Source organism: Papilio polytes, unplaced genomic scaffold (genome assembly GCF_000836215.1).
Source record: "Papilio polytes unplaced genomic scaffold, Ppol_1.0 DF823958.1, whole genome shotgun sequence".
NCBI lineage: Eukaryota > Metazoa > Arthropoda > Insecta > Lepidoptera > Papilionidae > Papilio > Papilio polytes.
In genome coordinates, this window is record NW_013525246.1 from 382653 (window position 1) to 396355 (window position 13703).

General features: G+C 32.3%; 2 protein-coding genes across 2 annotated transcripts; both read right to left on the bottom strand.

Annotated features, from left to right (window-relative positions):
• Positions 1-283: 283 nt before the first annotated feature.
• Positions 284-2037, bottom strand: LOC106101741. Its single transcript, XM_013281064.1, has 2 exons — positions 1193-2037; positions 284-844 (listed from the first exon to the last, which is right to left on the bottom strand). Exons 1-2 carry the CDS (start codon positions 1994-1996, stop codon positions 431-433), a joined length of 1218 nt encoding a protein of 405 aa, XP_013136518.1. The 5' UTR covers positions 1997-2037; the 3' UTR covers positions 284-430.
• A 5435-nt stretch (positions 2038-7472) lies between these two features.
• On the bottom strand, positions 7473-9208 carry LOC106101742. The gene is made up of 2 exons (XM_013281065.1): positions 8366-9208; positions 7473-7899 (listed from the first exon to the last, which is right to left on the bottom strand). Exons 1-2 carry the CDS (start codon positions 9167-9169, stop codon positions 7486-7488), a joined length of 1218 nt encoding a protein of 405 aa, XP_013136519.1. The 5' UTR covers positions 9170-9208; the 3' UTR covers positions 7473-7485.
• Between the last annotated feature and the right edge of the window lie 4495 nt (positions 9209-13703).

Below are 13703 nucleotides of genomic sequence, written 5' to 3' on the forward strand. Positions count from 1 at the left end.
CATGTCCTTATTCCATTCTACGTGAACACATTTACATCCTTATTCTGTACTTTCTGGTATTGACCATAAGGGAAATATAAGTTGTGGATATCAAAATGAAACTATATTTTACTCTCCCGTTTATCTTTATCTATACAATTATAATAAAGCGTAAACACACACTTCTTTGTTGCCTAAGATGTCAGCAATTACAGCATATTTTTGAATAATTCTTTCTTTAATAAAAAGCCCTACACTTACGTCACGCTTTAGGCTAACCAACATCAAGGAAGCAAGGTTACCATGGTTTGTCACCATGTCATGTCATTTTGACATTTGCAATTGATAATTTGACACATGTAAACAATATACAAAAAATTCATAATTGTATGCGGCTGAAGTCGCACCGGAACAGCTAGTATATTGATGGCTTTATTTCTTTAGTTTAATTTCACAATTTCCCCCCCACAATCATATCATCAACAATTCCTTGCAGTCTCTCATAGTATCTGTTATCCAGTTTAACTTTTACTTCTCGTAAATCAACCTTGTCGAAATCAGGTACATCATCTTCCAATGTAAACATAATGGGACCTATATATAAATAAAATTCCAAACCATATTCCAAATTATCCTCACAATCCATCTGGAATTTCTTCTTAGGGTATATCATGTTTACATCAATATCAAAATATTTTAGATATTGTTCCATTGTTTCGTGGTACATATCCTTTAAGTGGTTTAAATGTTTCCTTCTGAATTCCTTGTCTGTAGCACCAAATATGAAGAATAAGAAATCTAAAATTGGTGACCCGTAGTGCATTAGTTGGTAATCAACTGGTATTATATCGGTGATTTCTCCTTCCTGAAATGTTAATTTAGATTAATAATGATATTATCTAATCCGGTATACAATACGGCCACACAGAAAACAGGCGTGAAGTGGAAGCAATTTCGCGATTCGTCTGATGAGTGTGGTGCCGAAGGCCTAATTTTAGTCCCTTTACCTATCCACCCTTTTCTTAATATGGAAGGATGGGAAGGAAAACTAGATTAGACAGTGGAGGAGACGCATAGTAAGGGAAAATGTCCTCTTTATGTGCGTCTCCTCCTCCGTCAACGAAGTCAAGAATTTAATTAACGGAGGAGACGAATAGGAGGATATTTCTCCTTTTCACAGTTAATAAAGCAATAGAAAAGAAAATATGATTACCGTCATTTTTAGTAGTATGTTATTCACTCTGAAGTCACCATGGCAGAGACAACTGACATCAGTTTTATGACCTGTTATATAATTTTTCATATACTCATCGGCTTTTCTATCTATTTTCGCTTTTATTTCACTACTGAGATGAATCGAAGAAACTTTGTACATATTTTTGCAAAATTCAACATAATCTTCACCGTAATTTATTGGATGTTTTAAAATTTTAATTTTCCTTTCAAAATATTCCGGTCGCTTTTGTTGTATGACGAAGCTTAAAGCATGAAACCTTGCTAGCTGCTGTATTGAAAGCTCTGCGAACTTTAAAGGCATCACATTCATTCTGTATAATGTTGTAAAACCTTCCTTGTTAAGATTTTGCATTATTATCGATTCAGTGTCGCTTTCGTTGTAAGATTTTACCGATTTGTATCTCTCTTCTACAGGTACTCCGGCTTCTGTTTCTAGTTCAGTAAATAGTTTGCTCAGATCATTATAGAAGAACAATTCTTTAGAATAAATGTCAGAAACGTCTAGTATTTTAACATGATCCTGTGATATCACACGTTTAATGAATATGTTAGTTTCTTTATTACCTTCATTGGTTTTTCCTTCGATATCCACTTCGTATAACGAAGCCATATAGTCACCACCTTCTGTGGATATAGATCTACTCATCATTTTATAGTTTAGATAACCTTCTTCTCGAGCTATTTTCTTCATGATTGCTTGCAGTTCACTTGGAAGTTCATTTTGATTAGTGCAAACAAGTTTTGTTGTATGAAAATCATTGTATTTTTCTTCGATTTGCATTTTTAAATATACGTCAATTTAATAGAGAAGTTTCAGATGAAATAAAATTATTTTCAGTTGCGTGCGAGTTTATATAAATCAGTAGTATAAAGGTATTGTCATATTTGAGATGTTTTTGATGTGTTTAAATTTTATTTAGTTATTTGCGTATAAATGAAATATCCCGAATAATTCTTGTCATTTAGAGACTGGACGAAGATTTTCAATTGTTTTTTTTATAAATTTGAATTACAATAACTATGTAAAATACTTTTTAGGTAAAGCAGTTTTTGGTACAATTTTAAAACGTGAATGATTGCGATTACCTCTTAAAGAATGTAGTGCTGTTTTATGGATGGTTTTTAAACAGAAATAGTGGTCAATCAATATCTTTTTGACTATTTATTTTCAGTAATTTCAACAAAATAGATGTTTAGTTACTTTAGTTTTACGGACTTGTTCGTGTTGTTTATAATTTTATGCCCCGTATGTTGCAAATGTATGCAAATGTTTTAATTGTGAATAGCCCTTTAACATTATATAATATATGAAAAGTCACGCCATCTCTGGAAATTTCTCACGGGATTAAACATGATTGTTTGTTTGTCTGTCTTGATACCTACTGTTAACATTTTCTAGATTTCTTTCATTATCTTTGTATTTGCATTACGTATATACACATATATTATCTAATTGAGAGTTAAGCTATATTACATATGAGTTGCTGAATCATTTGTTGACAAAATATTATAGCAAAAGATAAAAGGTAATTTAAAACTTCATAAAGAAATCTTTTTAATGTATTTGATGCAATATTTCTGAATAGTTTTGATAATTAAATGGTTATTTCTCTTCTATAAAAGGTTAGTAGTTAATAAACTACACTAAAACAACTAATGCTCTTTGTGGGAGCAGTTTTAGCGAACAGAGTAAAACGTATAAAAATCAATATAAATGAATTAGGTCAAGCCTCTGTATAACCTGGAAAGTGTATTCATAATATCTATAAACTATATTAATACACTTATTTTCATAATCAAGTAATTTTCGATTAGTTTTTTTATCAAATCAATAGTAGAAATGTGGTAAAAACAAGCTTTATTTTTAGAGGATTTTTAAAACAAAAGAATAAGGGACATTGCAGACTTTTTAATTATAATTTAGTGAAATGTAAAAATGAAAAATTCAAGCAAATATTGATTCAGTGACGTTCCATTTTTTATTCCATTACCGGGAAAGCGTAGTGAAGTTTGTCGAATTCCGCGTAATTTGTTCAATAACCTTCCTTCAGTAACAAACGAGTTTTTCCGCCTGAAATGACGTGGGTAAAAGTTAAACTGTTGTTTTTATAAGGTCATATCTAGTGATTGTGGAAATTACGGAAATGTACCATAGTGAAATGTTATTTTATATTGATATTAATAATTTAAACAATATTTAGGACAACGCAGTGTGTTTCTGGCCTAAATATTTTTTGTGTTTACCCTACGCCCGATCGACCCAATAGTATTTTTTACCCATTATGTCAATTTAATTCAAAGTACGAACTATGGAATAGAAGTTTTTTCCCATAAAAATGTATCCACTAATTGATGAACTTAGACTTTCGACGCCATTTTGGATCCAATAATAAAACCTAGGTTTAAATCTAACTTCCCAATCATACTTCATACTAATATTATAAATGCGAAAGTTTAGATGGATGAATGTTTGTTAAAGTTTGTAGCCTAAACGGCTGAACGGATTTCGATGAAATTTGGTACAGATGTAGAGGATAGTCTGGAAGAACAAATAGGCTACTGACTTTTGATTTTTTAATTATATGCGGCCGGAGTCGCGGGCAAAAGCTAGTTCAATGTAATTTTCACAGACTGTCTTTATTTCGATAGCAATTCGCTGCATAAAATGTGTTAATCTACTAAGATAACATGTCGAGTTAAACGTATTGTAAACCCGCTTGATATTAAATCAAGCATTGTTAGGATTATTTTGTCCTGAATGCGTGTAATTGCATTCTATTGCTGACAACAGATTAGCTTTGTTGTCGATGTTGTTGTTAATCTTGCAACACATTTTCAGTTTTAAATGCAGTGTGAGTGTCAGTTCAACTGACATAAAGTGTTACATTATCTACACAAGTAATATACGAGGGTGAATCAAAAAATTTCCTTCGTAGACATTTTTTTCAAACTGAGATGTTTTATCACCGCACGTAACGCACTTTTATCCATAATTTTGACTTTTTAGCAACTCGTTGCACAAAAAAATTTATTACATGCGAACGAACTGACAAAAACAAGTGACAGTGTGCATAAATATAGTGTGATAGACACTCTTTAATTTGAATATCGAACTTGATCCAAAAAGGTTTCATATATATGCACTTCTAAGAACTTTTTGATTCACCCTCGTAAGTGCACAGTTCGACTGCAGTTAAAACTGTGCAGATAGAGTTGTGTGTAGGGGGCTTTTTACATAAACGTAACTTTAATTATAATTTTTTATGTATCCTATCAGAAGATTTGTTAATCTACGGTTCTTTTCGCGTATTAAAGTTCATTTCATTCTCATAATTTAAACTTACGTTTAGAGTTCGCACACGTTTGACTAAACTATCTCACTGTTGCGCGATTGTCGATTGTTTGCAGTCAATTCAACTGTTTAGTTGCACAATTAAAAATCTGGTCGTCTCTCCATATTAGCTAATAGGAATCAAAGCGGGACTAAACAGTCGTCCGACAGTTTAGTGAAAGGTGTGCGCGTTTTTAGAGAATACCGTAGATTTGATACTGTTTGAACTTGTTATCATTGTAACAAGATAAAAGATATCATAAATACGTTATTTATCTTAGTTGTATATGGACGGTATATAGCAGGTAATTGTTATGTAAATATTATATAAAGATAATGGAAATCTAATCTTATCGTTAAATTGTTACATATTATGTACATTGTAATATTACAAAAAACTGTAATGATGTAATATTTTGGAGGTCGTTTGTAGTTATTTTCATATGTACGTTCGCAATCATCATCATCATCATCACCAGCTCACTACATGTCCCCACCAAGGGGCTCCGAACCTACCCTAAATTAGGGTGATTAGGCCATAGTCAACCACGCGGGCAGTGCGGGTTAGTAGGCGTAATATTGTCCGTTAAAAATTAAAAAGTTATATGCCAGTCTTATTTTAGTAACCTCCGTTAAGCCGTTTAAATGTTACGTGGTAATCCATCCATCCAGTAAGAGCGTTCGTACACCTTTGACTTAACTATCGCACAACTGTTTAGTCGCGCTTTGAATTCTATGAGCTTATAGGTGCATACACTTTTCGATTTTTAATTGTGCAACTAAACAGTTGAATTGGCTGCAAACAATTGACAATCACGAAACAATTGTGCGATACACATTTACTATTAATTTTACTATTTGTTACTACTTTTTTCATTAAAATAAACATACTAATATTATAAATGCGAAAGTTTAGATGGATGGATGGATGGATGTTTGTTAGAGTTTGTAGCCTAAACGGCTCAACCCATTTCGATGAAATTTGGTAAGGATGTAGAGGATAGTCTGGAAGAACACATAGGCTACTTAGTTTTGTTTTTTTAATTACACGCGGACGGAGTCGCGGGCGAAAGCTAGTATATACTAACGTTAGGTATTTTGGGGAGATAAGATAGATGACAATTAAAAAACCGGTAAGTTTCACTGGACCCTTAAAATCTTATTTATTTATAAGAGGAATTATTTATTAATAAAATGTATAATAATAATAATTGTATATCGTTTCATAAATAATGATAACATTATAACGGAAACTGGTATAATAAATGTCTTTAGTGTTTATTTACTTTGTTTATAACAAGACGTAATTTTGTAATAAACCATAATTATTGTAATTACTTGTCGAGATTTTGAATTATCTTCTGTTTGTTAAGACTTACGTAGTTACATTTACGTAACATCTACGTATCGTTTTCGTAACATGCGCATAATTATATTTAAATGAAAATAACGAATAAACAGGAATTATGAATTGAATGTAAGAACCATTTTTAGTAAAAACAGGATGACATGTGACTAGTTCCCTATTTTAAACTAGCTTTCGCCCGCGACTCCGTTAGTGTGGAAGAAAAAAAAACAAAAGTGATTAGCCTATGTGTTCTTCCAGACTATCCTCTACGTCTATTGCAAACTTCATCGAGATCCGTTCAGCCGTTTAGGCTACAAACTCTAACAAACATCCATCCATCCATCTAAACTTTCGCATTTATAATATTAGTAAGATATATCTTCTTTTTAATCATAAACATAAACACAAAATACAGACTTACAAAAATCAAAAGTGAAAAAAACACGTGAAATGTATTCGTAAAAGTATATGTGAAGTGTTTTGTGTTTTGTTTAAATAAATAAAAATTCTTGTTATCCTGTTTTTTTTTTTATTATTCACTAGGTGTAGTGTGTCCATCCGACTACTGTTCTACATCTGTGCATCTGGATATACCTTCTAACATTCGTCCATCTAAGCTTTCGGTCGAAGGTGTACGAAGGATAGTAACGTACCATCTTGTTACCATTTTAATAGCTTGTGTAAACGTATTGCGCCAGTAGTTGGCCAACTATAAGCTGCTGCTGGATTTTACTAGAATATATTTCTGCCTTCACTGTATAAGGCCGAAGTTGTTTATAAGATCAATTAATTTGTCCTCTAATATGAGACTTTTGTTAAAATCTAGCTGTTGGTCGCGACTTAGTCTCTTTGAAGATATTCTATAGGTCGCATATATACCTTTCTTAGGGTGAATGATTTTTTTTAAATCAGTCCAGTAGTTTTGAGTTATTTATTGAAATAAAAAATACAAACATACAAAAATACAAATGTTTCCTCTTTATAATATAAGTATAGATGAGTGAGTATAAAGCAGAGAATTTTGTGATCTTACTAATATTATAAATGTGAAAGTTAAGATTTATGGATGGATGTTTGTTAGAGTTTGTAGCCTAAACTGCTGAACGGATCTCGATGATATTTGGCATAGTCTAGAACACATAGGCTACTTCCTTTTGTTTTTTTTTTAATTCCACATTAACGGAGTCGCGGGCGAAAGTTAGTGTATATAAATAATAAAACGATTTGATTTCTTTTTTGCAACTTTGCTTAAAATAATTAATCATAATATTTAATTTCGCCGTAATGAATAACAGCCCCTGGGAAAAGTTAAGGCTCAAATATTAATGGTTTCTGTATTATAAGCCGATGATGATCGTAAGAACCTCGCAGTGGACGGAAATTTATCGAAATATCTTTTACGGAAATATTCAAAGACCTTTTGTTATTTTATTATGATAAATGCATAAAATAATTATTATGCAAGATTTCAATTAGAGTTTAAAGCTATTTTGTGCAAAAAATTTTTGAACTTTGACTTTATTTCTAGTTGAAATAAAATTTGAATTTATTAATTGAAAAAAAAAAACCACACAATTACATGTACTGTTTATTATAATCTACCATTCTCAATCATTTCCTCTACGACTTCTTGTAATCTATCTTTGAATTTAAGATCCACGCTTACAGATTGTTTTGAAAGATCGTCTTTACTTAAATCGGGTACTTCATTTTCATCCGCAAAGAAGAAAGGTCCCAAAAATAACAAAGTCAACAATCCGAAATCGAAACATTCGTTAAAATTATCTTCAAATGTTTTCCTTGGATATATTTCGTTAACATCCATATCAAAGTAACTGAGGTAATTCTTCATAGTATTATGGTACAGGTCCTTTAAGTGGTCCATATGATTTTTTCGGAACTCCCTGTCTGTGGCTCCGAAGATGAAGTACAAGAAATCAATGATCGGAGACCCGTACAGTATTATTTGGTAGTCGACAGGAACGACTTCTGTTATTTCACCTTCCTGGGAAATAAATACAAGCTTACTTGTTAAGTCGAAATTAAATAATTCTATACCACACTCCAATACATTGTAATAACACTGTCGTGGACAAACGAATTATATGGTTTTTGCGGGGCCATATTTGTACATATATTTAATTTGTGTTTTTTTTTTTAGATTTTCATTAAAAAAATAACGTAAAAGATTAAAAGAATTGTTGAGAACTACCTCTTGCTCGTGACTTCATTCAAGTGTAATTAAGAGATATTTTAAAATGCGTGATACTCGTTGAAAACGTAGCTTTTTAAAAGTGAAAGAATTTACGAAAACGGTCCAGTAGTTTTGAGTTATATATACAAAAATACAAATTTACTAAAGTAAAATATGACACTAAAATTTGAAAGTATTTTGCTTACAGAAGAGATAATGTTATCTTTTGATTGTTGTATATTTACTAGTGAATGTCTTAATAAAATTCTATAAATACCTTCATTTTCATTAATATGTTATTCATTCTGTAATCACCGTGGCACAGGTTCTTGAACTTCGTTCCGTCGCCATTCAAACATTTCATATATTTATCCAAGAGTTCAGGATATTGTTCTTCTAATTTCTTCCGTGTTTCATTCTCTAATATTGCTACTGATGTGCCGAACATTTTTTTGCAGAATTCCAAATTTTTCTCCTCAAATTTTATAATTTGTTTCAAATGTTTAATTTTCTTTTCGAAAAATTCTGGTCTTTTCCGTTCCATAACTAACCCTAAGCTATGAAATTTTGCCAGCTGTTGTATTGATAATTCTGCGAACTTTAGCGGCATTACGTTCATTCTAAAAACGGTCGTGAAACCGTCTTTTGATAGATTTTGTAGTATTATCGCTTCTGAGTTACTTTCGTAATAAGATTTAGCCGATTTGTATCTTTCCTCTGCTGGTATTTTCGCCTCATCTTCGAGACTAGTAAACACTTTGCTCACTTCATTATAAAAGAACAATTCTCTACAATATATTTCTGATACATCAGCTAAATTGAATTCAGGAATTGAATGCTTTATAAAAATATTTGTTTCCTTCTCTCCTGTTGTAGTTCTCCCTTTAATATCTACTTCGTATAACGAAGCCAAATAGTTTCCTCCCTCCGTAGAAATCGAGCGACTTAGTAATTTGTATTTTAGATAACCTTCTTTCTGTGCAATTTTTTCTAACGACGTTTGAAGACTGCATGGTAGTTCTTTGCTCGTACAAACTACTTTTGTTGTATCGAAATTTTGGTATTTTTCTTCTACTTGCATTTTTAATACACAATTTTAATAGAAGATGTAAGTAATATTGCGAAGTACTGAATTAAATTTATCTCAATTCGCGGAAGATTTTATATCAGTCTGTAATGTTAGGGATATTCCATATTTAAGCGTGTTTTTATTAAAAAAAAAAATATCTTTTTAATATTTAATGCATTAGTCAATTAATTTTTTTGGAAACAGTTATGTAATGCGATTTTTTCTATTTTTTTTAGATGTTTCTACGCTTTATTTAAAATCCTAAGATGTAGAAAGAGAGATTGTTCATACTAAGATATTTGATGTTACACATTTGCAGCCTTACAAATAAACGCGGTATAAAGTTGAACGGTCTGTCCTCGGCGGTATTTCCAAACCAATACGACTTAGGGTCCTTCAAGAAGCGAGCCTACAATTTCCTCAAAGGCCGGCAACGCATCTGTAGTTGCTCTGGTGTTGCGGATGTCGATGGGCGTCGTTGACCACCTCGGTGTTCTCGCCATTCGTTTGCCCCATTCTCTTATAAAAAAACTTAGGAATACATTGAGGACGTAAGAGACGTGTTTATATTTCTTTGAAACAATTCCAGTGTGAACAATGCCTTAATTACGTTGTAATATAAATATTGTTCAAGGTATTCAAGTGTTGAGATTTTATATATGACGGTGTTGCTTTACTTTTTAATTACGTTGTTTATATGCCGACAAATAAGATAAAATTATCCTTATAATTTTGTTAACAATATTTACAAAACTAATAAAATACATATTTAGATTGTAACTTGTACTAAATCTTGACTCTTCGACGTATATCCCATAATTAAGAGATAAATTACGTTTCTGATGGTGAAAGAATTTTTTAAATCGGCCCAGTGGTTTTTTAGTTATTTGAATACATATAAAAATACAAAGATTTCCTCTTTTTAATATTAGTATAGATAATTTTTTTTTTTAACTTTTACCGTCTCAGCTAAACATTTCGTAATAAAAAATCAAAGCTTTTTATATTCCAATTTTTGTCTGCCTTACTAGGGAAACAAAACAACCCTTTTAAGCATCGAAAACACCCTGAAAGCTACTCAAAATATGTTTGCGAGAGCCTTAAGAATAAAAACAATCCTGGTCTTGTAATCTCAAAGGAAAGGGAAGTGATTAAAAGCCTGTGTTAATTTTTTAATAATGTACCCTATCTTACTCTGATGACAAATAGGGTTGTCGACAAAAAGACGACTGGCCTTATAAATGATGGCAAAACATTAAAGTTTACTAAAAAAACTACAATCTGACTGATTCATTCTTTTAGATGATTAACTCGAAAACATCGAAAAAAATGTTTAAAGAGTGACAAATGTTAAGGGAAATTTAAACTCGGTTTTTAACTATTATTTTAGAATTTCATTTCTCACCTCCACTGTAGATGTTTTGTGCCGATATAATATACTCTATGACACTCCGGGGAAGAAGACGATTCAAATGACACCTCAATTATCAATATCGGTGTAGTCGTTTAGGTTCTAAGCTGTTACAATTAAATAACTCAAAATAGTACTCGAGAAAAACATTACCCTTTGTTAATCGGTTAATGGTGCACCCACGTGTGTTAGATAAGTTCAAGGAGATGATTCGATCGCAAAGGCTGTTATGAGATGTAAGAGAAAGTTGAAACGTATGCTAGTAACGAAAGTTACTATGATGGAGGAGACGCATGGGAAGGGGAATTATCTTTATGTGCTTCTCTTCCTTCTGCATTTAAGGCAATGTATCTGCAATTGCAGATGTCTTTAGGTAGTGGTCGTTTCGCCTTTTCGGTGAATTCAGATGGACGCTCGCTCGTTTGCCATCGTCCAATTTATAGAAACGGTTATAACTAATCACCCTAGTAATGAAATGACTCTTTATCCTAGTTGGCAAATGCAAAAAAATACAGCCGTAACTTTTTTAGACTAAAGATTGGACATAAAAATAAGGGTAAGGCCGTTTTAAATAAATGTTTCATGTTTTTATCTAAATCTAAATAAGCAAATTCACATAATCCCCTTTGCTAGATTTTGCAAGGTTTCTTCAAAGATTATTATGCGACGCAAAAAAATAAGCAAATAAATGAAAGCAGCAAACTCTGTACATGTCTTAGTTTTAATAACTCAATTGACCTGTTTTCAAAACAAATAATAAACCCCTAATTATATAAAATTGTTCTTTCAAGGTCATTCTTTAATGAAACTGTCTAAAAGGATTGAGATATTTGTAGATAGCATTGTATAGAGTCATTTACCATAGAAAAAGCAAACTGCAAAATTTAGAAGCAACATATGTAGGTTGTAGAAAATAGAGTTAATTACGGACGAGAAGTGAAAATTAAAAGTAAAAAGAAAGGTACTACTAGAGTTCCTCAAATATTAATTAATGGTACATTGTTTATGGTTGAATTATATCATACTAATATTATAAATGCGAAAGTTTAGATGGATGCATGTTTGTTGTAGTTCGAAGCCTAAATTGCTGAACGAATCTCGATGAAATTTGGCATTGATGTAGAGGATAGTCTGGAAGGATACATGGGAGTCGTGGGCAAAAACTAGTTAGTAGTTATAAAAAATAAAGTCGCGGAACTTTCTGCCCCGCACAGGCGCGTTGTGGAACGGTCTATCTTCGGCGGTATTTCCAAACCAGTACGACTTAGGATCTTTCAAGAAGCGAGCCTACAACTTCCTCAAAGGCCGGAAACGCATCTGTAGTTCCTCTGGTGTTGCGGATGTCCATTGGCGTCGTTGACCACCTTTGTGTTCCCACCGCTCGTTTGCCTTCTTCTCATATAAAAAAAAACACATCACTATTACTAACTAAAATGTGTTTGGAATTTGATGAAGAAATCCTCTTTATTGCATTTATTTATCTTATCTATTTTATTGTTTGAGCTCTACAAATACTGCTGTAAAAAGGAAATCTTGTAAAATTCCCACCAGATTTATTCTATATAAACAGCAAATAAACACGTAAAATGCGTCGCAATATAAGGAATGTTATTTTTAATGACGTCGTTTTGGTAGTTAATTTTAGTACTAATATGATATTATTTTTCCCCAGGTACCAAAGTGATGGGATTGAAAATCTAAAAACGCGATGTTATCAACCATTTTTATGACGTACGTATATCTAAAACAGCGATGCAAAAACATACACCGAAAACAGAACAAAATGAATCGTTACATCGTGAATTTGATAACAGCAACCATAATATTGGCATCACTACCTTATTGCACACTGAGTCTACCAAGCGGAGATCCCGCGCCTGGCAGATCCCCTGGACCACCTATTTATGATCGCGATGTACTCCAAGATAAAGAAAATTTAAAATACATTGACGACGAATTAGAGACTAGTTTAGGCGTACCTGTGGAAGAAGCAGCAATCTATGATGAGACAACGACAAACGATATAGAAACAACGACAAAGAGTGAAGTGGTTAGTGTTAGTGAGAAGGCGATTGGTGATGCATGTGCCTTCGCGAGGATCCCAAGTGACAGTGCAGATATAGTTACCTTGAGTGAAAAAGATAGTGATATTAACGTGACCGTTAGTCATGCGGTTTTCGATGCTGAACAACTTGTTAGAGGAGTTATTTATGATGGTAAGTCTTAAATCCATAAGACTTTAGACTTTATATAGAATTTCCTAAACAAAACTAAATAAACTCTAATCTAACTAAAATTATAAATGTGAAAGTTTAGATGGATGGATGGATGTATGTTAGAGTATGTAGCCTAAACGGCGGAACGGATTTCTGTGAAATTTGGTACAGATGTAGAGGATAGCCTGGAAGAACACATGGCTACTCGATTTTGTTTTTTTTAATTCCACGCGTACGGAGTCGCTGGCGAAAGCTAGTTTAATAATAATCTACACTAACTTTATAAAGAGGAACGATTTGTATTTTTGTATGTTTTGAAATAACTTAAAATTCAAAAATTCTTGCACCATTAAAAAGCCATGTTATCACTAACATAGTCTGTGTTTTTACTATTGTTAGTAACACGCGAGCGAAGTCGCGAGCAAGAGCTAATGATGAATATACGGTTTATTATACGAAAATATATGGCTTTGGTATGAAACGTAAGAAGTAATCTCTCGTATTTAATTTGTGTAAATAACAATACACTAGTCATTGTAAAAAACAAATTTGTATTGTGATAAACTATACTGATGTACTCTTATATAGTGTTTACGCGCCATTTTTACGTCAACTATGTTAGTAAATACAGTGAAGTTCCAAATTTAAATTATCCTTGTTTGTCTTTTTATCTGTCTTATTCCTTAAGCCAGAGAGCTACGTTTGAAATTTGGATCTTTGATATTTGGATCTGTAGAGTAAATTATTTGCCTCTAATTTATGCAATTATATGTAAAGATTAATTTATACATGGGACGGGAACCGCAATGGCCGTTAACGCACCATTGAGCACTGAGGGAATTGCTAATGAACAATCAGTGCAGAGCAGGAGCAAACGCGACTGATTTGATTGCACACAAATGTATATTAAACACGAAAC